The sequence below is a fragment of the Chelon labrosus genome (assembly GCF_963514085.1).
Source record: "Chelon labrosus genome assembly, chromosome: 12".
In the NCBI taxonomy this organism is placed as follows: Eukaryota; Metazoa; Chordata; class Actinopteri; order Mugiliformes; family Mugilidae; genus Chelon; species Chelon labrosus.
In genome coordinates, this window is record NC_140345.1 from 22913123 (window position 1) to 22938492 (window position 25370).

The 25370-nt window shown below is 41.5% G+C and overlaps 1 protein-coding gene across 3 annotated transcripts in view; it reads left to right on the forward strand.

The window, feature by feature from the left end:
• vps13b (vacuolar protein sorting 13 homolog B) overlaps window positions 1-25370 on the forward strand; it is a 284402-nt gene that overhangs the window by 45672 nt on the left and 213360 nt on the right. For all 3 annotated transcript variants that reach the window (XM_084556273.1, XM_084556271.1, XM_084556272.1), the window contains 2 exons: window positions 2044-2168; window positions 15584-15768. In XM_084556273.1, coding sequence (XP_084412399.1) covers window positions 2044-2168; window positions 15584-15768 — 310 coding nt within the window. The remainder of the gene's footprint in view (window positions 1-2043; window positions 2169-15583; window positions 15769-25370) is intronic.

The window sequence follows — 25370 nt, forward strand, 5'->3', positions numbered from 1 at the left end:
TCAGCACTGAGCTTCCTGATGAGCACCAGTTCACCTCTGGTCTTCTTCATCTACTAAACTGATGGGATGCTAAAGCCTCGTTCCATGCAGCGGTGACATTCTCCTGTTATTACACAGGCTGCATAGTTTTGACCAGTACTTTTGAAGCTCTAAATATAAAATTAATTGTTAATAACAGTTGCATTTGATAAAAACATTGAACATTGATGTTTTGCTTCTTCATTCAACAGATTTTAAACCGGATTTAGTGAGAAAAGTCTGCGTTATTAAAAAATCACAGCTGTTCCTAAACTTAACGTGACAATCATGAGTCAGCTCAGAACTTTGTGAATAATTATTGGAAAGCTTTTTGGTATTTGACATGTATTTTTTGAAGTTTGTTTTAAAAAGAGGTACTATAGTTGATCATCAACAGTAATCATAAGTTTATTCTGTAATACCACTCTGCAAATAGTATGTGTTCTTAACAAAGTGTTTAGGAACTATGCTAATTGATGTTAAGTGCTAGTGAAGCTTGTCATTTGTCTTCCACTTTGATTTTCAAAATGATTTATAAAAAGCTCTGCATTTATACTTTATTTGTCCCAGATGTCCTATGTAATACGTATAGAACGTTAGTGGATTTGGTAAATCGGGTTTTAGGACTCCCGGATAACAGATCTAGAGTAATTTGTGGTGGTCCAGTCTTGCCTGGTATGGCCTGAGTGTGTTATTAGGGCAGGATGTTTACTGGACGTCATGCTGGTAGTCCTTATCAGAGGGTCACTGCAGGGTTAACAGTCAACTGGTCAGTGGCCAAGGATCATTGTGACCAATCAGCCAATCGGCATCTGTATCTGCCACGGTTCTTATTCTACCTCTGGATTTTGGCAGTGGGATCATGGCAGGGTGGAGGTCATTCTGGCCGCAATTCACCCAGTGCAGGAAGTGATTTGAAAAGGGTTTAAACTAAGGCTTATCTTAATCTGTGTTTTATTGACGCTGGCTGTCAGAGCTTAGGTATCTGTCTGAGGGTAGTGGTTCACCATTGTCTCACTTTTCCATGATGGTCAAAAAGAGCTCAAAGTTAGCCTGTTTGCTCAACAAGAAGGCCACAGAAGGAAACCGATGTATCACAACTGAAAACCTTCATTATTTGAATGTTTGCTTCTGAATGGGGAACAGAAATGTGGATCCACATAGAATGCTGCAGTTAACCAGAGTGTGGTATGTGTGCATGCATTTCAAAGTGGCGTTTTTATTATGTCTACATCCGTATATGACAATAATGCAATTCAGTTTGATATATTAACTCTGCTTTCAATATTACATTCTCAGGCCAGTTGTCCTATTAAAAATAAATGATCATTGTGTGTTTGCCTGCCCGCTCTGGGCCATCTGAGCAGTAAATAGTTAAGTACACCTTTACTTGGAGCAGTTGAATCAGTCCAGCTCTGTGCAAATACAGCAGCTGCACGTAGGACAGCTGGTTGCAGCCATCATCCTGTACCTCCATTATTAAACAGGACTTTACTAGCATGTGTGCTATTAACACTATGTAAACACTGAGGTTGCAGTACATTATGTGCCGCTAACAGTAGCTTAGTTAATGAGACATCTCTCTGGTATAGAGCAGTGTTTGCTGCCTTTTCTGTACTTACAGTATGTATGAAGACTCGGCTTGCCTTGTGTGTTCATATGTGTTAGTATACATACCTGTGCTATGGAACTTCATAAACTTAGCTGGGCAAAGCGTGTTGAAAACGTCTCACTGTAACAGTCATGTCACTTTTGTCATGTAATCAGGCAGCCCTTAGAATTTAATTACAGGAAAGCGTGGTTTTTGTTTTCCACATATAATATCATGTTGTCTTTTATCTTTGTGAAAGCCAGAGCTTGTAGAAGCACATGTTAGCTGACAGGTCAACTGAACACATTTAGATCAAACCAGTTTAGGGAAAATTTGTATTGTTATTGACGCCATATAAATAAAACTTTAATTAAATGGTTTGATCTCACTATCGCTATATCACTGTTTCACTTTCTATCTGTGTTACTTTGCAGGTGTTTGGGTTCCAAGCGGGCTTGACATGCCGGGACAATACAGGAGCTTTTCTGCCTCTCATTCCCATCATCCCATCCTTCAGCACTGCTCTCTATGGAAAGCTGATTCAGATGCCTGTCTTGTGGTGAGTTTGTTGCCGCTTGTATGGATGGATGGATGGAGATCACATAAAGCCCAGTGTATATGCAAAATATGCATATCCATAGATAGCATATAATTATATACAAAACGTCCCAACATCTATGAGCTTGGGTCCCTTAAGTGCTCAAAGGACTAACAGCACATACATTCCTGATCCTGTCTGATTACACAACTATTTGACTGTCTTTCTGCAACTGTGTTTGTTTTGACTAAAACTGGTATATGGGCATTCTACAAGCACATCTTTGGATGGCGTGATTGGTAACAACAACTTTACCCATTTAAGACGTATGCCAATGCCACGGGTGCAAACATAGATGTTTTTTTTGTTTTTTTTGGTGGAAAGTTTAAAATGTGTACATCTGGTGTATGTGTTTGTGTGTGAATGTATGCATGCGGTGCATATATACACTTGGCTGTCTGTGTGCTGTGTGTGTTTATTGTAAGTTTGACGTCAGGCCCATGTATTGCACGAGGAGGACCGTGCATCAGAGGGTATTTAAAGTGATGGATGAGGCACTTCTTCAGCAGTCGATGGGGAAAACAGAAAAACAGTCATCAGCTTAACAACTGCAACTGTTTTTTTGGGTTTGAAACTCAAGAAGAGGAAAAAGACAGTGCTGTCTAAGCAGATGAAAAAAAATATTGCTGTTTCCTTGTTTTCTTTTTTTTTTTTATATGCCAGACAGAGGATGACTCATTGGACATGTCTCCTTGAGAGGTGAAGACATTGAAGAGAGGACAAGAAGGAAAAGTAGAGGAGTTTGGAGATGGAACAGTTGAACAAATATAGGATTTAAGAAGTTAGGTTACTAGAGATTAACAATGAATTAATGTCATATTTAAAAGTTACTGCGGTAATAGAAAATGATGTTAAGCAAATAAAAGGATTGAGAAGATGGATAAAAGGGATAATGCATGAAGGAGAATGAGAAAACAGAAAGCAGTTTATAGGCCAAGATAATCTCTCATAAGTCGTTGTTAAGGTTTACAATCACAGACCTACACTAGATTCATTCATGTTCATATTCGTTGATGGTACAAAAAGTCTTTCAGTTGTTGAAAAACAGAAAATAATTCTTAGAAATCATTTTCACTCCGTGACTGTGTCTTTGGTAATGATCTGGAAAACCCCAGACACACACACACACATGCACACACACACTGTGCCCCCTCACTCACACCTTGCAGTTAAAGTGCCTGTTAAAGCAGGAAACCTGTGTAAGAGCACTAGCTTGGGAATCAATTTCCCCCCATTAGTTTAGATTTAAACATGTCAAAGAGCCGCAGATGGTTTTGACTTTTCCAGACTTCTTCTCCAGGCAAACATTGTATCTACTGTACAATGGTTAGTTGGCCACAGAGGGAACCACAAAGCCCTCACTCAAAGTGGTGTGTAAATTCTTCTGTAGATAAAACCCGATTCCTTGTGCTCCCTGCTCCTAATAAGACCACAAGTTGTTTGTTTGATCTCCGCCCCACCCGGTCCCACACCCCTCCTTGCTGCCCTGCCTGCCTCAAATAGTCGATTCAGATGTCAAAGGCATGTTATTTTTCTTTCTGACAATCACTACATGTTTTTTTTTTCATCTCATGAAAGCCTTCCAGATCAGTGCCTACTGTGGCTTTTCTTTTAGCCTGGACCGATCCTTAGTAATAACACTGACAACCTCTCACAGAGTCTCTATGACATGTTAAGAATGTGCTCTGTTATTCTTAGTGTAAGCGCAGCTTAGAAAGAAGAGAGCATGTGTATGTCCAGTATGCATCAGGTGGCCTCATCTTGTTGTGATTTGAATAGATGTTAAATACCATAATGACATTCTGATCATACCTCAGTTTATCTGAACACATAATACCCCAGATAATTATGCTACTCTGAAAAGGATTATTTCCACTTGATCTCATTTTCTTCATCCCCGGTTTAAACTTGGCCTGACGTTTACGACACATGAACTGGTTAGAAGCACTTCCCGCATTTTCTAACAGTTGCCTGTTTGTTTCAGTCTCTCAGTCTCTTTCCTGTAGATGCAAAAGAGCCGGCTTTGTTGTGTAGTCTTATCGTTTCTGTCATGTCATCGTTGATGTGACTCATATTTGACTCTTTTCCGTCTAAGCGAGAGGCAAGACAGGTCGCCCCCTGACCGGTCTGCTTCTCCAGTCAAAATCTAATAAACACAACCTGACAGTTTGCTCCTGGAAGAATGAAGACGAACACGTTTGACAGCGTACACACAACGGTTAGAATAAACAGAAGAAGGATATGAGGGCGTGTGTTTGACAGCTGCCAATCATTTCGGGTGAATAGTTAAAACTTCATTTGTTTCCTTTCACACTGTGTTCTATAAATGCTACAGTTTTACTTTGCAATCATGCATCTATGCATCTGGATGATTTCAGTTGAGTTTGATTGACAATGTCACCTGGAGGAATCCCTATACTGACTCCAAAAGTCCCTGCAGCAGGCAAAAGATGCACTCCACCAGGTGGTAACATTTAATATGACTGGTCTGGTGTTTGTTTGGGGACCGCTACTCATCACTGATGTAATTTTTACAACATCTTCCAAGATGTTATGTTATCTGAACACGCAATGAGCTAAGCTATACGAGCTTTTGAAATTTGAAAGAAAGTGGGAAGCAATTAGACCCTAGACCCGAGACAGAGACAGTGAACGTGTAAATGGACAGCCTACAGCATATGTAACCAAGTGTATATGACTGCCAGGTAATCATGGAGGATTTGGTAGACAGTGTCCATTTGTGATCCAGCACCTCTGCCGATCAGCTGAACCATGACTGCGTAGCTCATGTTTCCTTCAGTTTCACCGCAAAGACTCCCTCTTCTCATAGTGGGTAGCGAAGGACTTTGCCCCATTACGTTACCTTGACATCTTCTCCTTGACTGTCTTGGTTTCTCTGTGAGATCTTTGGGTGTTTCCAGTTAGACTAAAATGTATTTGGTTTCTCAGTTTTCAAGATGAGAATTTGAGGTATAATTGCGTCACAGAACCACCAAATCTCCAAAAAATCAGGCGAGAAATATCCAGGCTGCAGTTTTCTAGGATAGTTGTTGCAACCATCTCTACTCTAGAAAGCCCTTGTATGGGCACTACTTCTCAGTTGCAATGTTTTAAACTCCTGGCCGTACTTAAAATGACCTCAAATGTTGTAATGCAGCTCTTGTTGTCTCTGTGTGGGAATGTGGGAATTAACATTAGAGGCTGGCAAACTGAAACATGTCTGTTGCTTGTTTTATTGTTGAAAAAAAAAGGAGAAGAAGAAGAAAGAAAAGATCCTACCCACCTTGTGAGATTGTGTTTAAGCATTACGATGGCTAATAAGTAACTGCAAGTGAGTGCTATCCCACTGGTAAACATTAAGCTTAGCTCTGCTCAATCACTGTCACTAGATCTTAGGGTGGGTTGTGGATTCTTACTGTAGGTGCTAGTTGAGACACCAAGATAATGGTTCTTTAAAAATAATCTCACAAACTGCCCACCTGAAGAATGATGTGCTAAAAGGGTCTTTTACTAATTTTGAAAATACTAACTCTGTGTAGCATCTTGAGCATAATGTAAGAACACAGGTCTGCAGCAGACTTTTAAGTTTACATAATATTATTTCACAAGACAAGTGGAAGACGCTGGTGGTAATAGAGCAATCCGTATTTGTTGTGATAATTTAAAATATTTATTAAAAATGCACATGAGAAGAAGTGGATGGAAATTAGCATACTGACTAAATGAAACTCTTTTCCAAGCTGATGTAGTAAATTTGGAACGTACACTGTTTGGTACTGAACAGCAAATAGGTGACTGTCTAAATACCTATGGTACTTACAAACTGCATGTCTCTTCCCTCTTTGAAAAGTCCAGAAACTATAAATATGTAATTATTTAGTTTTCAGAAGTATTACAGTGGGACACAACATGTCTCCTATTGAAAAATATTAATCTACGTATATGCTACCATGAAGTAACTGAGCTGTAATTTGTGAAGCAAAAAGCCAAATTCTCTGAAATCAACATTTACTCCCAGTGAATTAAGATCCAGCTCAGAGGCGTCAGGTTGTACAAATCCCCAATGAAAGGCAATGTAAGGGCCCCCCAACTTCACAGGGACTTAGCAGCGAGTCTCAATTGGTCTGGCTGTTAAACCTGTTATTCGAGATAAAATCAGTGTCTGGAAAAGAAAAAAAAAAGAGAAATGGAGTGGGAGGAGGGACTGGATGTTAGAAGTGCCACCTGCATCGATCTCCCCAAAACCTAACCTCTCTCATTCAGACACATGAGCACGCATGCACACACACTTGTGCTCACACCATATAATATTCCTTACGCAAGGCCACCTGACGGCAGCAGCAAATGGAGACAGGCCAAGGCCGGGGGCCACCAACCAACCGACCAACAAACCAGCAGCAGCTTTGTGTGGTTCGTCGCATTGCAGGCCATAATTCAGACCCACACCAGCTTTTATGTGGCATTTTTAGCAGCCCCTGTTACTCACTCAGCTATTTCTGAGGGGATAATTTCTTAAAGCATGTGGCAGTACAGGTGCATGTTATATAGCCCCAAAAAGGGGACTTGTTTTGCAAATGTTTTAGAATAGAAAAGAATGTTGGTTTTCCCTTGATATCTAATTATTCGTCTAAGTCCATTACGTTGTCAATGGTTAGTTCAGTTTTAAGTACTACCTGTAAGAGTTTTTATGTGAACTTGAGAAGTCCATTACTATGTCTGGACCAGTAGTCTAGACTCTAGATTAGCTCATGTTGTGATTTATGAAGGCTGCTTGAGGCATCTGAGGCACGAGGCTTCTGGTGTGATTGTAATGCCTCATTGCCCCTGTTCATAGTTAGTCATAGCTAGCTGCTCCTGGTCTGTGTCTCCAAGCGCTGCCAAGAACAGGAGGACAAATGCTATTTGCGTCCTTAAGTACAGATCCAAGTCAAATGTACATAAACAGCATTCACTGGTGAGAACATTGACTTTAGCTGTTACATATGTCGACTAGCCATTTTGGCAGGCCGTATCATTCACAAGTGGAGCTAGAATAAGAAATTTGGCCGAAGACAACGAATTTGGGGAGCGGCTGTTGGATTTAAAAAGCCAAATTTCTGTGCTCTGAGTGAACCTGAATTTACAAATGATGTCATACACACAGTTACAGCATCAACTATTGTGCTCCTCCCTTTGAGAAGTGTTGATTTTATAATGAAGTAATGATTATAAAGGTCTCGGTTAAGACTTTACTCATCAAGGCCTGTGTAGACAGGGTTAAAGTTAAAGAGAGCTTTCACTGTATGTGGAAGGATAATTGAATGACCTCAAATCAGCGTGTGGTTGCTGTGGTCATGCTCAACTTTTGAGTTGTGGTTCGGAGACCATGAGAGCTGTGGAGAATTCATTTAGTTGAACAAGGCAACTCGTGCTCTCTAGGCCCTCGCCTGTTCTTGAAGAAATATTGGAAAGTTTTCAGAAAGAAAAAAGTTTTCACATGATGAAGCCGAAGGGACGTGGGGACAAACTGCAACAAGTAGGCTTTATGTATTAACAGGTGTGTATTAAAAGCCTGGAGTGGCCTATGATGTAATATTGTTCCATTTTTCACTCTGAAGTATCAGAGTGTAAAGCATTGAGAGCTGTAAGGTAAAACATCATATTTCGTGTGGCACAGGCTATAAAATACTTTGGCCAACTTTGTGGTAAGGTTCTGTTCTCCCCTGCACCTGGTGTCAGACAGTTTTATTTGGTTTCTCTGCTGACAGAGATCAATGGATGGATTGAGGGACGTTGTATGAGGGGATATGGCATTAACGATTGACGTACCCGTTCTGATGGAAGCGTCCATTCCTTTCTCCAGTGCTCAGAGAGGTCAGTGAGAAACCGTAGCCACGCTGCTGTGGAAGCTGCGTTACTTGACATTTGGAAGCTTAAATCAACACGGTTTTTAATTCGGCCCTGAAGTAAATGTTATTGCTGTAATGCTTTTAAAGGCTATATCCTTGCAATCCAAGAACATCAGTTGAATATTAACATGATATTCACGTGGATGTTTAGACCAGTGCGGGGATAGTGGATTCAGGAGCAGCTGTAGATGTTTTGAGTTGACTGAAAGACTATTAATTCTAGAGTTAGTCATCTGAGGAACTGAGGGAGGGAAAAAAAGGGAAGGATAGATGGATTATCAGCTCTGAGTGGATTATCATCTACTGCAGTGTGCATTCCACTGTCCTCTCCTCCCCATCAGGCTTCAGTACTGCTCCATTGCTTCCGAGAAATTAGCCCATCCAGTGTCCACTGCTTAAGGAGAAATCTACAGTTGGTAATGAGGTACCGGAAGCTTTGCTGTCAGCAGAGTCAGGCAACTTGAGAGAAAAGACTTTGTGGAATCCAAATTCTCATTGTCACTGACCATCTGCATGAAGGTCAAGGCCTTTGGGAGGAAAAAAAAAACTAAAGATAGCTTACTTGGATCAAAATAAAGAACAACCAGTGCTTCCATTGACTGCTGCAGTTGTTATGGTAACATCTGAAGTGGAATCCGTGGAGTATAAATGTGATTTTAGGTCTGTTGTCTGTGGATAGATGCCTATTATCTCTGTGTGTCCTTAAAAGGAACCGCATGTCCTCCACAGCTGGACATGTTGGACAGAGGCAGGAAGCTACACACACACACAGACACACAATTACGCACACACACACCCACATGCCTCTTGATATGTTTTCCTTTAACGCCTGATGAACCACGTCATTGCCATTTTCTCGCCTTGCGGTCTGCAGCTGTCTGCACAACTTGATTAAAACATTTCTTTTAGTAATCCCTGTGTAATGAAGCCCTCTCCTGAGAATGGATCTCAGCGTGTGTGTGTGTATTCATGTGTGTGCGTGTGTGTGTGTGTGTGTGCGTGAGGCTGTGCACATACGTTTGTGTTTTGGGTCAGGGGTGCTCCAGATGGGAGGAAGGGGAGGTCTGCGTATGTGTGAGTGAGAGGGAGAGAAAGAGAGAGTGGAGTGTTTCTATCTGAAGAGTTTCGGCTGTTCAGGACCAATGATTGAGAAATGCACACACGGAACACCTTTGACCCTGGGGAACCACAAAACTCTGAGCCGTGGCCACAAATATACTCCATGCCTCTCCCTCAATCCCAGGTCCGGCACAGAGTCTTTAAAGAGTGTAGTTATATTACGTAACTAGCAGTTGAGAGATAAAGTAAAATTCAATCACTTAAGTTCACCAGCACAATCTTCAACATGAGACAACAATGACATGAAGAAAAACAGTGAGTAGGCTGCAAAAGGACATAAAGATAATACCATATCTTAAGTAAGAAAAAGAAGTGGTGCAATGTGAGCTTAGCTGGAACATAGTTTGTCATGCTTTTACACAAAAAAATAATAGATGAAGAAATATTCTAGAAATCAGTCCAAAAATAACGACACAAATAATCATATGTCACCTCGCCATGTGCTGGAAAGATAACTTTAACAAATAAACTATCCTTTATTGATCGCTTACCATATTTACCAGTCACGTCCTCGGACTGCAGGCCAATTCAGAATACACTGGAGACGAGCCATTATCATCAGTGGTCCTGAGAGCAGCGCTTTGGAAATGTTCTGTATCAGAGGCTTTGCTGCAGCTTCAGATATTTCCCATAAAGCCAGTGACATAGACCATGCACAGTTAATGAAAGAAATGCTTTGAACAAACATTAGAAGAAAGGCCAAGGAAAGAGATAGTGAATGGGCCAGAGGTACTGTTTATTCTTTATCATTTTTCAAAGAGTTTATTTATTTATGTTTAGTTTTTTCCTTTTTTTTTTTTTTTTTTTTTTTTTTTGCAAGTGTTAGTCATTTAACCCATCTGACCTCCAGGTGGTGAAATGACAAGTTCCCCCCTCCCCCAAGTTGGCCACTTAGGTGTTTGTGTTCGGTGTGAAGTGCTTGCATGATTTATAATCTTCATTTGGAAGCTTTGCAAGACACTGTAGTGAGTCTTTTGTAGTAAGATAAAAGAGGGGACTTGAGAGCAGCTCATAACTCACTCTGGTTATTTTCAAGAGGGGTCAGTGACCTTGGCTTGGAGAGATTGGGAATTTTGAAATATGTCAGATCAATCTGTACCACAAAGAAGAAGGGAAAAAAACTAAAGGAACAAGCTGTCAGTCTGTTTCTTTCCCCCCTTTTTCAGTCTGTTTCCCTCCAAAGATTCTGAAAACAAAAAAATTGAAAACAATAGCAGTAGGGGATTTTGTCAACTGTTTGAGTTGGGGAATGTTTGTGTTGGTTAATTAAGGTAGGCTGTGACAGTGAATGATTTGAAGAAACTTCTGATAACTTATCACCGGTCTCAGGACAGTGGCTATCTGTTGTATCTATCAGACAAATATGTCAGCCCGTAATGGATGGCACTGACGTTGCTGTGGACTTTGTAAATAAACTGAGATAAGTTAGAGAAGTCAAGAGAAAGTTGCACATTGTGAGGTTTTTGAAATGCATTAGTTGTTGTATTTCCTTAAATCTAAACCATACCATGCTTTTGAGTCTTTCCACTTATTTTAACAGTTCATCGGTGTAGCATGTGGAATCTCCCATTTAGCTCCCAACACAGACAAAATACACCTGTACCACCCCCATGTTTCTTGAACGTGATAAGATTCTGATGCTGGAATGCAGTGTCTTTCGTCTTCAGATGTGACACCTCTCTTTTAAACCAAACAATTCTCCTTTGGTTTCATCTGTCAAACATTTTCCCACTAGTCTTCTGGCTTGACCACATCATGTTTAGCAAACAGCAGAGGGGCAGAAGTGTTCTCCACGGTTGTTCAGTATTGCTTAGAAGTTACCCTGGGTTCTTTTATCACCTCTCGAACTATTGCCTTGCTTTCGGAGTGATCTTTGTTAGTTGACCACTCCTGTGGAGGGTAACAGTTGTCTTAAATCTCCTCCATTTGTTCACAATCTGTCCGACTGTGGATTTGTTGATTCCAAACTCTTTGGTAACCTTTTCCAGCCTGATGATCAACAGCTCTTTTTTCTGAGTTCCTCAGAAGGCTCCTTTGTGCGTGCCATCATTCACTTTAACAAACATGTGGTGTGAAGATCAGACTGTGACAAATCCCAGTTAGTTTTTTTGTTTTTTCAGAAAATAGGGTACTGAACAACACCTGAGTCTCTTTACACTGATTGGAAACACTTCTGAACAGATGGACTCTAATTTTGCCTTCTTGTTCTGAAAGTTCACTTACTTTTCCACCTCATAGATATGTAATACTGGCTCATTTTCTTGAATAAGCAAATGCACAAGTGTAATATTTCATTTTCATTCGTTATATTGGGTTCTCTCTGTCTACGCCCAGGACTTGGGCGAAAATCCCCTGATATTTTGAGTCATTTTTATGCAGAAATGTGAAGAATTCTGAAGGGCACAATAACCTTTAAGGACTGTATCCATGACATATATCCAAACATGTATTCTGGGACACTGTGTAAACCATTAGGACAAGCTGTCCGTGGCAATATTCCTTCAATCACTGCAAGATGCTGATCTTAAAAAAAGTGTTTGCTGACCACATTTGGCTCGACACATCGGCTGTAATGGCTCTTTGCGTTCTCTGTCGATTCCTCTGTCAGAACATCTATATTAATGCCAAAACATAAAACTGTCAGCACACTCCCTCCTAATTATACGTACGCAGAAACCTTCCCCAACCAGCCTACTTTAATAAAGCTACCTTTATTTTTTTTTTTAAATATACTTTTCCTAGCATAGTTTACACATGCAGAGACAGACACACACATATGCCCACGTACACCCACGTTGTTAGAGCATCAGGCCCCTTGTCAGCTGTAGCCTCATTACTGCTGCTGATCGTGCTCTGGCGTACTAAATAGCTGTTATTGGTTTGTACATGTGTGTGAACAGGTGTGTTTGAGTTTGGGCGATAGCATATGTGTTGGCATGCAAGTATATGTGCATTTGCAAACATTTATTTCTTTGTGCCTGCACAGGTATGTGCGGTTTGTGGTTGTGTTGGTGTGTGTATATTTGCATTTACGTGCTTGTGTGTGGCCTTTCTAAAACGGCAATCGCATCCTCTTAGCTAGCTAACCCCAGCTGTATGTGTCTAAATATAGTTGTGACCACAGTTGGACCAGACCAGGACGCTGATTAGCCTGAGAACTGTTGGTCTAAATGGATCTCAGCTATTATGATGTTAAATGGGTATGGTGCAATGATTGGGTTACCCAAACATAGTTTCAAATTCAAAGGGAAGGTTAGGCTTAGGTATTGATATATTATGCTTGTAATGTCATAGCATGTAATTGTGTGAGAATCGTCTTTTACTAATTTTAAGATTTCAGTCATTTGTTTTAATGACTAAATATAATTTTATATTCTGTGCCTGCTTTATTTCCACATCTGAGCATGAACACAGAGGAAACAGATGAGGCAAAGAGTACCACAGCTGGTATCGCACTCATGACTCTGACTCATGCCCTCTGCACAACACCGTGCCCTGTTTTGCTTAATTCTGACAGGTACGCTTGGCAGAAGTACCTTGTGCCAGCCAGTCAACCCGTTACTTACCCAGGCGGCCAGCAGGTCCGCCAACTGGCCTGTCGTAGCCCTGTTGTAGTTCTTTGTCACTCAGTCACGCCTCCAACAAGGGACAGGTCGGGAAATGAGGTCTAATGCTGTTGAAATACACCAGAGGAAAGCATATTTCATTGGCTGAAATGAAAACACCTAATTCTTCATAGCTTCTGACTAATTTTGATTTCCTTTTAACATATTCCTGGTGGCCTCTGCGTTTTAATAAAAATGTTATTGACTTAAAGGACCACTGTGAGGTCAGAGACAGCCTTTTCAGTGAAGCACTGAAGTTCGAGCCAAGAACCTGATTTCTTAAAATATGAGTCAGGACCCAAAGTGGGTTGTGGGCCGACTTGTGGTGGGTCTCCACATTAGTAGAGTAGTATGCTTTTAATGAGTTTTTCTCTCCAGCCTCCAGGCTTTTTTTTTGTTTTTTTTTAAACAGAGATTCTGCACTGTAGCAGCAGAATGCATTTTGTTAGTTGCCCCATGCACACTTGTTTCACAAATGTTTTTATGCTGTTATTTATTGCGGCTGGTGATGATGCAGGTGTTATTTTTACCTCTTGGATGCTCTTGTTTCCTTTATAGCCTGAGGTAACAGTGAAGCGCTGCCTGCCAGAAAGCTGTTTACCATGTTGCAGCAAGAAACACTGACCGTGCCAGCTACTTAATGAAATCCGATGAGTGCCTGGCTGTCCTCACATCCAGCATTCCCAAAACACCCTAATGAGAGTTTCTGCTTCTCATTTAATTCCAAGATCCAAGTTGCTGTTTGCAAAGAACTGGGCATAATATAATAAAAACAGGTGCATAATTAAAGTTTTAGGAGACCACATGCACATGACAGCTCCCCTTAAACGCTATAAACACTCAAATAAGCCAACAAACTTTCATCCCTTGCCAGTCCTCTCATTGAAGTGGCTTTGCAGGCACATTTGCTCTGCATGTGGGGACATTGTTGTTGCTGGGTCCCCTTCACTTTCTTTTGTTCAGCTGTAATATCTTGCTACGTGTACACACACACACTCACACACACACACACACAGTGCACACATGTAAACACGCAAAAAACACATGAAAATCAGTTTGATTGATGTCTTGTTGTATAGCATGCAACAGTAGTGATTTTTAATAGTAGAAAAGCATGATATTGCATGGTTCACCATGGTGCCAAATGCACCACATGTACCCAGGGATTTTAAAATGTACATGTGCGCTGTCAAGGTAAACTCATTGACCCTGTCAGGTTCAGACTTTTTTCTTCCTCTCTGCCTTTGTTTCCCCTGTACTGTTACATCTCTTTTTATCAAACTCTTTTGCTTTCTGTCTCATGGTAGAGACAGCAGGCGGTTAAGAACTCCGGGCCTGCCTGTGCGGAGCTAACAGCTCGTGTCACCCTGCCGAACCACCCAGGAGCAGAAGAAAGGGAAAGATAAAGAGACTCGGAGAGAAGGAGAGGGAGGGAAGTAGAGAAGTTAAACGATTGCAGAGCTGTTGAGCGAAAAGAGAGAGCGAGAGAGAGAGAGAGAGAGAGAGACCCTGTGACATATCCCACACTCTGAACTGGGACCAGACCAAAATGGATGTGTGATTAAATGAACTGTGATGCTCGTTCCTGACATGCTGCAGCCATCCCTGGAATTAGTCACAGTTCTATTTTCCTCATAGCGTAGCGCCTCGTTGCTTCCATTACAGTATGTAGTGAAGTGAGCATATGTGGGTGCGCACATACACACACGCAAAAGCACAAAAACTAAACGTGTGTCTGGACAGAGGGGGCAATGCCAGTTCTCAAAACCCCAACCCAAGAACCTCTCAGAGCACAGAACACAAGAGAGGAAAACAGGAGTGGAACCAAAGCGGCTTGTTTTGCTGTGTTTATTTCATGCTCCCTAGGTGTTTTTCCAGTGAATGGAAGTTCTTAAGGGGTGCAAAGGGGAGGTAGGGACAGGGACAGAAAAAGAGAAAGAGAGATGTGAAGGATAGAGATCAGAAGTCGTGGCAGTCACAAGTGCCTCATCACATCCTGCATCATGTAAGAAATGAAGACCTGGATGGAAAAATACCTTTAAGATATGATTTTTGGATTGGACAATAGGGTATGTGTGTGCCGTCAGATATGAACAAAAAATTTGGGTATGAATGAATGAGTGGACAATAAATTGGGGAGACATTGAGGGGAGTGTGTGTGTCTGTGAGTGTGTCTGTGTTTTACACATGATAAATGAGAGCATGGCCCACTGAGGTTCTGATGGACAGGGGCCTGGAGGACTGCATTTGGACCTCACTGTTACCTCATCCCCCCGAACGCTCAACTCATCAGCTTGTCATACGCACAGACTCGCACAAACTCTCCCCCTCCGCACACTTGGAGACAGATGAAATGTTAAATGCGTGGAGATTCTTTTCAGGGTCAGGTTTCTGGGCTGTACATCTTTTCACATAAATCATCATCACAGTTTTGACGGAGGGGAGAGAAGGGTCGGGAAACTTAACCTACCTGCCAAGTAACTAAGGAAAGCTTGGCTCACACTTGGTACTTCTTCAGTTTACTGTTGGAATTTGGTTCTACTTATTTGGCCCTTTGTACTATCAATGAGCTGTTTTATATTGCGATGTGGTATTGATGGATTTGTGGAAGTTGTGCACCATTTGTTTCCACCAGTGTCTATTTCATTCAGTGTATATTGGTGTTTATGTGTAACTCTCCATTCTTTCACTTTCGTTCATTGTTGCCATACTGTGATGCTCATTTACGATCTTTGGTCTCTTTGTCTCGTCCCTTCTCTTGCAGGAGCAAAAGGTCTTCAGTCCCCACCACAGAGTTTATCTTTGAGCTTCCCCACTTCACTGTCCAGGCTACAAGGGCCCAGACGCTTTTGCTCCAAGCAATCTGTCAGAGCTGGACTCACAGCACAGTCAACGGAGCCCCACCGACACTCAGTGAAAGTTTGCTCAATGAGGTGTACAAAGCTCCAGGTAAGCAACATGCTCAACGATTTCACGTCAAGTGAACTTTTTAGACTGCAAATCCATTTTCCTTCTTAAAACACTTCACTGTACCAAATGGTGAATTTGGTACAGTGAAGTGTTTAACAACCAAATGGTGAATGTAGGTAAAGGCCTTTTGCACAACAAACACAAATGTTCAAACAGAGCAGGAGTTTCCACCTATAGCCTCAACACACAGGATTTGTGTGTAATAATCTATCTATTTTATTTTGTATGTCAAACTGAGAACTGAGATGGAAGTCCAATGTTTATGCGTTGGACTTCCATCCAACAAACAAGTCATTACTGCTAAGTGTGAAGAGAAGGAGACAAAAGTTATCATGCAGGACTAAAGGCATGTGTTTATAATTGTTTGGCATGGCAATTGGCTCAATATGTAGTCGTCAGCTATTTTCATAATGCAGTTACTGCTGTAGTTTAGTACTGTAGCAATTCTAATTCTAGCTCAACAAAGATGTATTGTCTTCTTTAGCAGCTCAATAGTCACAGAACAAAAAAAAAGGCAAACATGCTCATCTGGTCTCTTTTAGACCAGGGTATTAGATGTTGTTAATGCATTAATTTTCTTGTTGATTTACTGAAATTTCCTTTTTCTCATAAAGTACATTTAGTGTCCTTTTTTTTATTTAGTTCTGTATAAACTAAGGCTTGTTCCTTAGTACCAATAAATTGCGAGGAGAGATATATGGAACTGGCTACAGCTAAAAGTGTTTTGACTCCTTTATGAAAAGTTTTACAATTATTTTTGAGTACTCGGCTAGTGTGCCAGACTATCGTTCACAGAAAACAAGTCAACCTGATAGGAGCTAGTGAGCTGTGGGCAAATTAGCAACAGACTCTTTACCAGGGTATTTGTCCAAGCACATATCCAAAAGTTACAGTTTTCAAATGTACACTTGAGACACTTGCAGACGGATTTGTCTTGTGCCCAGTGTGGGGTACTGGACCTGCAGCCGAGGGCAAATTAACTTTGAAACGCTTCATGTCGTCTAGGATGCCTTAATGGTCAAATAATAAATTTTGCCCCTTGTTAAATAAAGGGAGGGGAGCCTGAATTCAATAAAACAGTAGCGTTTCTCATGACGGTAGCATCTGGACAGTCCTCTGGAGGGCCTGGGATTTTCCAACTCATTAGGATCATGTTGTTTGGTATGCCGTCAACATTCTCCCTCAGCCAAGCCAGCCAAGCTACCTTTTTCACCGTTGTGTAGCCGCCAGAATTTATGAAACTGGTCTCCCGTGGAGTGAAGTCAAATATTCCTCTCCCCTCATTCTGCCTTTCTCTTGGAATTGGACTTGAATAGCGACATGGAGAAACATTTGCACATCTGGTCCATGTGCTGGCAGGTTAGAAAAAGAGCAATGGGGGAAAGAGTTTGGGCTTAGGAGGCAAGAGAGTGAAGGGGAATTGTTGATGTGTTGTGTAAGTATATGTTCAGTGGGGAAAATACTCAGCAATAATTCCTATGATATAACCAAAGATGTCTATTACTGTATCTGCTTTTGAAATTGTGGTGACGCTCATAGGCCTTGAGGAAGACGTTAGTTGTCCAATCCCTCTCAGTCTTTGGTGTGACAGTTTAAGTCTGTTGGAGAAATGGAGGCAGAGAAGAGCACTAGAATTAGCAGGGTTGAATAAAATGCGTAAATGGGTCTGAACTATGTTTGCGTCTGCCTCACATTGTACGACCTAGCTGAATATTTTCATCTCCTGTGGCCAGTGTGGTTATGTCCACACTATAAGGTTAAATGGGACCTTGCCAGCTGTTCTCTGCTGGCTACTTACCTTCCCAAATTCCTTCTAGGCTTCTCCCTCCTTTGCTTCCATTCAGATGTTTTCCTTAACTAAGGCCCCTTAGACATTGCATTAACGTCCATCCTGGGCAATCCAGTCGCAAGTGACCAGCTTTAAGTACAGGTGTGAACACACCAAGGACGCACTGGAGTGATCAGAGCCCAGACCACATTTGGAGGTGGTCTTGGAGGCATTTGATCACATCCCTTTGGTAGTGTGAACACACAATACAACCTGGATCACGTGAAAGATTGCTACTCAGCAGAGGGCTCTTACATAAGTGGAGTTTTGCCTCATTCACAACCACTGTTTTAAATGATCACCTGAAAAGGAAACACACCATAAGTGATGTCTCTTCATTAGTAGTAAGAGCTGTATAAAATATTCTGACTTTGGTATATCCAAAAAAGGCCACTGGACTTGTAGAGTTTTTTGAGAAGACGTTTCACCACTCATCTGAGTAGCTTCTTCAGTTCTAGGGGACTGGTGGGAACAAGCAACCTTCACAGACATATTCTGACTTTGGCTAAATAATAACTCAATCTAAACAAATGAAAATATTTGATATGAATACACTGTGTGTGAGTCTGTTATTAGATAATATATCGGCAAGTGGTTTTCAACCATGTTGATGTATAAGGAACTGCATGGAGATAGGTGTGTTTCCTCAACAATAACAGGTATATTGGTGGTTATGGTGGATTTCATTGTATTTGGTCTCGTATTCTGTAAAATATTGGATTGTTTGCAGTATCAGTTTGTTTTTCCAACGATTTATGGCAAGAGCGGAGGGTCTGTTATAATGCTCACAAGATTCAGATCTAAATCAAGATTTAAGTCCTCTGCTTCTTCTTATGTCGCTAACTACTGTAGCAGTCACCAGGGTACTGTGGGGACACACACAAACGCTGAGGCTAAATTCTGAGCATGGCAAATGTAAGCTGTTTTTTTTTATTATTATTATTATTCTTGTAGGAATGTGGTCTCCCTTCAGTCCCTTTGATGTTGCAGGTTTTTCATTAGTGGAAGGTGTTTCATATTGAGGTCTAGCTGATAACACAGATGGTCAGTGTCCTTCGCGGGAGGGAGCCACTTGGCTATGAGCTTTTCCACAAATTCCACAATTCGGCAACAGACGAACTCTTCAGCTTCAGGTTTGATCTCAAGGTACTGACAGACTGTAAAATATTCTTCAAAATATTTCAAGTAATTCATTGCAACTGACTAGAACGCATCCGCTAGGACTCCTAATACTGTGACTTACTGTGATGTTCATTCAACGCTACAGGGGTAATGCACAGCATATGCAATATAGGCTGTGGTTCTCGAGCCCAAAGATGAATGAAATCGGAAAACAAACCTTAAAATATTTATTCTTATTTCGTGAGTGTCTGACATTGTCAGTTATTGTCTGTTCCACGACTGGTTGGATTGCCACACAGCTGTTTGTAGTACTGTGTTGATTTCTGCTGTAGTTAGCTTGGCTCCAACATTTGCAGATTGTTCTGTGGTTACACAATTTTCCAGCTTTGTCTTTTGCATTTTAGTGAACCCACACTAGTGTTGTGTTAAACTGGTGAACAGAAAACAGTGTGACAACTCTACTCTTGCAGTATATGCCCCTTAACCCTCAGCCGCTTTTTTTCTGCTCTACCCTGCTCCACTCTATTCTCCATTACTCTAATGTTTTGCTTTGAAACTTTATTTATCCTTCTTGCTCTTTGTCACCTATTGTTAATAAATAATTAATGATTCTATGCTGCCCTAATGTTTTTCTTCCCCAATGTTATTTTGCATTTCTCAGTTTGTCATTTCATATTATTTATGGATTAATTGTCTCGCACAATTTTCCCCCTTCCCTCTCCCATGATTGTCAATGGCCAACGTGTCCTTCAAGTTCTTTGTTTATAATTCCAGGATGCTCGTGTGGTTTGAAAGAGCAGCGTGAGTAGCAGCAGTAGAATGGAGCCAGTAATTCCTGTCTACCGCTGCTTCTAGTCACTGCTAACCTCAGATTCAGCAACACACTGACCACAGTGACCTCCCACATTACTCAAGTCTGCATGCATTTTTATCTGAGTGTACAGTCTGCTGTACATAAAAGTACGATGAGTGTGTGTGTCTGTCTCGGATTTTGGCACTGGGGAAGTGTAATCTGCACAAACTCATTTTTTCATTGCTAATTGTCCAGTGAAATATGCAGCCTCTGTCTGGCTCCTGTTCTAACCAGCTACAGTAATTACACAATATTCTTATACAAACCTTACCAAACCATGCCAAACCATGCATATGTGGGTCATTGATAATGTCGTGGATATGAAAAGGGTTACATATTATTGAGAACAGGTAATACTTGGAGTTTAATAAACAGTAAAACAAAAACATTTATAGATTATTGTATGTTGATCAAATCATAGGATCCTTAGTCTGCACATTGCCGTGAACACACAGCGTCTGTGTGTTTTCTTATTATATTCGTAATCTTTTCTTAACCTCCAACTCCTGAATACGAGCCATACAGCTTCAGCAGAGCTATTAATAGATCAGTATAAAGTGATGAATCACAGAAAAATGTTAAAATCTGCATATAGTGCAGCCTTGACTGTGGATAACTTGGATATTGGAACATATGTTCTTATTGCATCTGTTGCATAGCAGCAAGACTTGGAGTAGTTTTAGATATCTCATTATACAAGATTCATGCCCATTCCTTTTAAACACAAACACCGATTGCTTTATGGCCAGTTTTGTAGTTGTGGCTGACCAGTGTTCAGCAGTATTATGTTTCTACAGTCCAAACTCTTGACCTGCGGAGCAGAAAGGATTGGACATAAATGTGGTCTTTATATTGCTTCCTGTTTTAGTGTCCCGCTTCATTTGAAGGACAACACATCAAGGTAATTCAAATCAGCAGAAAATTGGCATTTCCACCAGAGATGGATTCGGCTTTAATGCAGCTACCACAGCTGTTTTTTTAGCCACAGCTATGTGGTGGTCTGGACTAGGACAAAAAGAGGGGGGGTCTGGTAGGAGTTGGTTGGTGGTGGTCACCAGCCGTGCTCTAGATGATTTCTGTGTGATATACGAGCTGTGACATAGCTTTAGCATGACAGATATAGGGGAGAAAGAACAGAGGAAAGAGAGAGTGAACGAATGAGCAGAATGAAAAATGAAAGAGAAAAGGAATATAAAGGTCGAAGGGAAAAGTGACAGAAAGAAGGAAATAAAGAGGCTGAGAGTGTGGGGCCGACCCCGGTGCCCAGAATTACAACTGGTCATTGCTGTGCTTTATTAAACCCAGCTCTGGCACCTAATTGAGTGTCAGGTTAGGCACACGCGCAAAGGGAAGTGCACAGGCGCATATGCACAGATGTATGCCCACCTCCATCTTGAGTGGATCCTATATGTACTTCTGAACTCACTCCATATGATCCCATTTAAGGCAAATGACTGCAAGAATGTTTGGATACAGCAAGCCTATGCTCTCATTGCATAGCAACTAGAAGCATGTTGATGGTATTACTAGTGGACTTATGCTCTTTCTCATAACCGTATCATTATTAAAACAAGTCTTTTGTTTTTAGTTCCCCCTACAGTTACAATGGGGGGAAGGGAGGAGGGGGTCACAGCTTTAAGGACAAAAATGGAGAAAGGAGTGGGAAAAAAAAAGACTCAATCTATTCCATGGCCACATTGGTTAGACTTATTTACACTTCACACTGATATTTCCCATTGCTTTGAAACAAATGTGATCTCTTAGAGTGTGTCAACAATAGTCTTTACGCGTTTTTGCACTGCATGAAAAAGGCTGCTCCTGTCATGGCCAGCAATTCACATTCCTGTGATCTAACTGCCTTCAGGAGCATGAATCTGACGCAAATCCCCCTGTGACGCTGCGCCACAATAAGTGTCGGTAATAGCTCTGTGTTATTGGAGGGGAAAAGGTGTCCATTCTCATTTCACTCTGTCACCTCTGTAATCTGATCCCTGGCTATTTGTACATTTAATGTTGTCTGGTCGCAGAATTTACCCGTCTATCTTTACTGCCTCTTTTTCACCCTCCTCCGTGTTTCTCTCTTGTTCACCACTATCGTAGCCGTTGGTAGCGTACTCCTGGCAACGAGGCTGAACAGAGGAAGTTGCACTCAGCTCAGTTTTTCACTGTTTTTCTGTGCAGATTTTGGCAGACACGGCCTTCTTACTCACAACCTTAATATTCCTCATCTATTAATCAAGACAAGCCAGAGGAACAGGCAGCTTTGCCCTGTCATATAATGTGCCCATACACTTAGCTCATGGAGATTGTTTTGATAGTCTCTCATTGTTCTGTGGAGGAAGTGAAAGAAGGGAGGACAAGAGCCTTTTTATGGTCTGTGGTTGTCACAAATGTCAGTAAAGAGATGGGAAGCTTAATGAAAACCCTGAGATGTCTGTTTCAGCGTGGCCTGGCCCCTCACTCAAGTAGCCGTATTTCTTTGAAGAGGTAACTTATTGGTTTGAGAGAAATTTCTGCCTGTCTACTTCTCTGCTTTGTGGATTGACATCAGGACAGGAAGAAAGCAGGAGGGAAAGTAAAGAAAAAGGGGTCTTTTTCATCCAAACGCAACCGTATTTCTGACATTAAAAACACGTTGTGTCAGCATCAGAGAACCGATAAATAAATCTTGGATGGAACTTGAGACGGTTCTTGTCAATGAAAACTTCAATGAGCTACAGACGTCCCTCGCTCCACTCCTGGCAGATTGTGATGATGTTTTAAGTCAATCCAGACTTAGGCTTTCCCTACTTTTCTTTTGTCTTTGTGTAGCTCTGTTCTTTCTCTGTTGCTCACTTCAGTTCTGAGCTAATCAGAGAGGCCGGTGGAGTCGATGCAGAACAGAAGTTTATTGTGTTGTCCCAGAATAAGACATCACACTACATGAAAATTTGTATGCTTAACGGGATGAGAACTACATGAAATGTCTGACGTCTGCTTTTCCATCACTTCCATAACACACCTACCGTCAAAGTTGGTGACTTCAGATGCTCATTGAGGGACATCCGGCTTGTCACTTTCCGACCATAATTATCCATTCATCATTCCGCTTTTCCTCACACTGTCTGCTAGGCTTCTGGTGAAAGAAATCAGAAGGAAATCAGAAGTTAACTGAAAGCGTGCCAAGGATTTTCTCCCCCGATTGTTTGAATAGTAGCCCACTTTTCTGTCATGGGAAATAAAATGGGATTCCAGGCATGTTGGAGAACATGGATGATCCCAGTACAAGATGTCGAAGCCGGAGTTTCATCCCTGATATGAGTCATTGATGGTTTCTCAGAGGCATCATTCCACCTACCACGAAATCCAATATACAACTGGCATACTATAGGACTTAAATTGGTTGATGTGAAGATTTATCATACATTATAGAGGGCTGGCTGGTAGTTTAGTATGGCAGTTTAGTTAGCTTTCCGAGCATGTGCAGAGCCATGTTGCTGGAGCTTTGAGCTTTTGCCATTTAGAGCTGGAACACTGGACTCATCTCCCCCCGTGGAGGGTAAACTGAAATACGATATGAAAACCCCCTGTAGCCATGGTTTATGAAGCATTACCACGGTAAAGACTTGTAGGCCCCTCCAATGTGTCATCAGTAGATAATGCGTTAAACAGACACCAAGGTGTGCAGAGTTGAGTTGTAGTCAGGTATAGCTCATTGTGTTTTACTGAAAGTTCTGCGTTTACATATGTAGCAGTCACTGTAGCATGAGAAATGCATCATTGAAACATGAGATAAGGACTGATTAAACACAAGTCGGATGAATAAAGGAATGAAACTCATAATACGTTGTATATAGCTGTACATAATGATGAAGTAAAACTGTTGATGATGATAGGTAGTTAAGTAGTTTTTAACATGTTTTAAAATGTTTATCTGTGTGCAAAGCAAATGGCATCTCTGAGACATAAACAAAGCGTACTATAAGCGTAATGGGCTTTAAAGCACCCGCAAGAGGCGGCTCTGTTTTAGTGACAGCCCCAAATAAATCTGTTTGTATTTATTTCATCTGGTAGTGTCTGCAGAGCTGGCTCCCTGCTGTGAGCCAACCGTCCCATCTAAGGATAGTGACTAGTGCCGACTGAGCACATAGCTCCACGTCACAAGCCCATAAATTTCCACTGTAACTCCCATTGAAGTGCCTCAGCAGCACCAAAACCCCAGTCACGTCTTGGCTACCACCACACACAGACACAGGCAGCCTCTGCAAAGCTGTGACATAAATATTGATCTCAACGGATTATTGATGAACAGGAATGCTCTGCTTGTTTCTCTTTAATTCTCTCCCATAAGGCAACTGGAGAGAGAGAGAGAGAGAGAGAGAGAGAGAGAGAGAGAGAGGAGGAAAAGCCTGAGAAAAAGAACAAGCATGAGTTATAGAGACACAGAGATCTTAAGAGTCACACAGAGACAGAGCAGTAATCCAGAGTTGCATTTCAGCAATCGAGGAGCTGGTTTAGCGTCATTAGTTGCGGTCTGTATTTTTCGAGCATCTCTCATGGTGGAACCACACTGGCATTCCCTCCTGGCTTCTACTTCAAAGCTAGAATGCCCCCGTTTCTTATGCTAACCAAATTTGTCAGGGCAGCATTAGGCTGGGGATATGGGAGATTGAGAGGCAGGCCCTCTCATCCAGAACTGTGTTTTAATGACCTATCTCACCACCGGCTAATCATCTCCTTACAAGTGGCAATGCGGGAATCATCTATGTCACAGCACATGTTTCTCTATCACTTTTAGTACAACTGTCTCGTTCTTTTTCCTCCTACACTCTCTCTCTCTCTCTCTCTCTCTCAACCTTCTCACTTGTTCTATAACTCTTTACTCGGTTTTGCTCTGCATCTCGTTCCGCACCACCCCCCACCACCCCTACACCGTCTTCCAAACCTCACTGCCTAGGCACATTAGTGTTGGCCAAATTGCTTCCGCATGAAGACTCCTTAATTGTGGTAATTCGGTGGCAGGGAGAACCACGGTTTGAATGTGCAGGGAACATGTGTCACTGCTTTAGCGGGGAGACAGAAAGGCAGGCAGCACCTGGAGGGGATGGAAATTATGAAAATTAGACCCCCAGCCTCTGCTACCACCAGCACTTACACCCCATCACTGTCTTGATACCATGACCATTATAGGCAGTGAGTACCACTTGCACACAGCACCACCGCTATATCCTCTGTTCGGTTTGTGGAAAGGGGGAAATGTGTTCTCTCTCACTTTCTCGTTCTCTTTCTCTCCATGTTCCTCCGATTTCTCTCTCCATCCAACTGCAACGTGAGGGTTATTTGTAAAAACTCTTGCCTCTTAAAGTGTAAGTGTAGAGGAATGCACTATTAAGTTTTTTATGGACTAGAATAACCCAAACACTGGCACTGGGCTTACGTGTGTGTGGTGATTTAGTGATGGTGGCCATTGCTGCTCATGTACACTGACCGGTTGTTTCCAAGTCTAAAATGCACAGGGGAAGTTTTCTACTGACACTGTAACCCATGTCTTATGTTAGGACGCCACGTTTATTTAAAATTATGTCATTTATTGCCGTTTTTGTCAGGTGCTGGTAGAAAGAAGTTTGTGAATGAAATGTATTTTTAAATTTAAACATAAACTCACTTTAAACAGCAAATATAAAGCTTCAGTACATCCTTCAAGGTATTGCAGGTTTAATTGTAAATTGAATGAGATTATCTGAAAGTCATCAGACTTTTGACTGACAAAGCTGCACTCCTCTCAGCTTTAACTGCTGA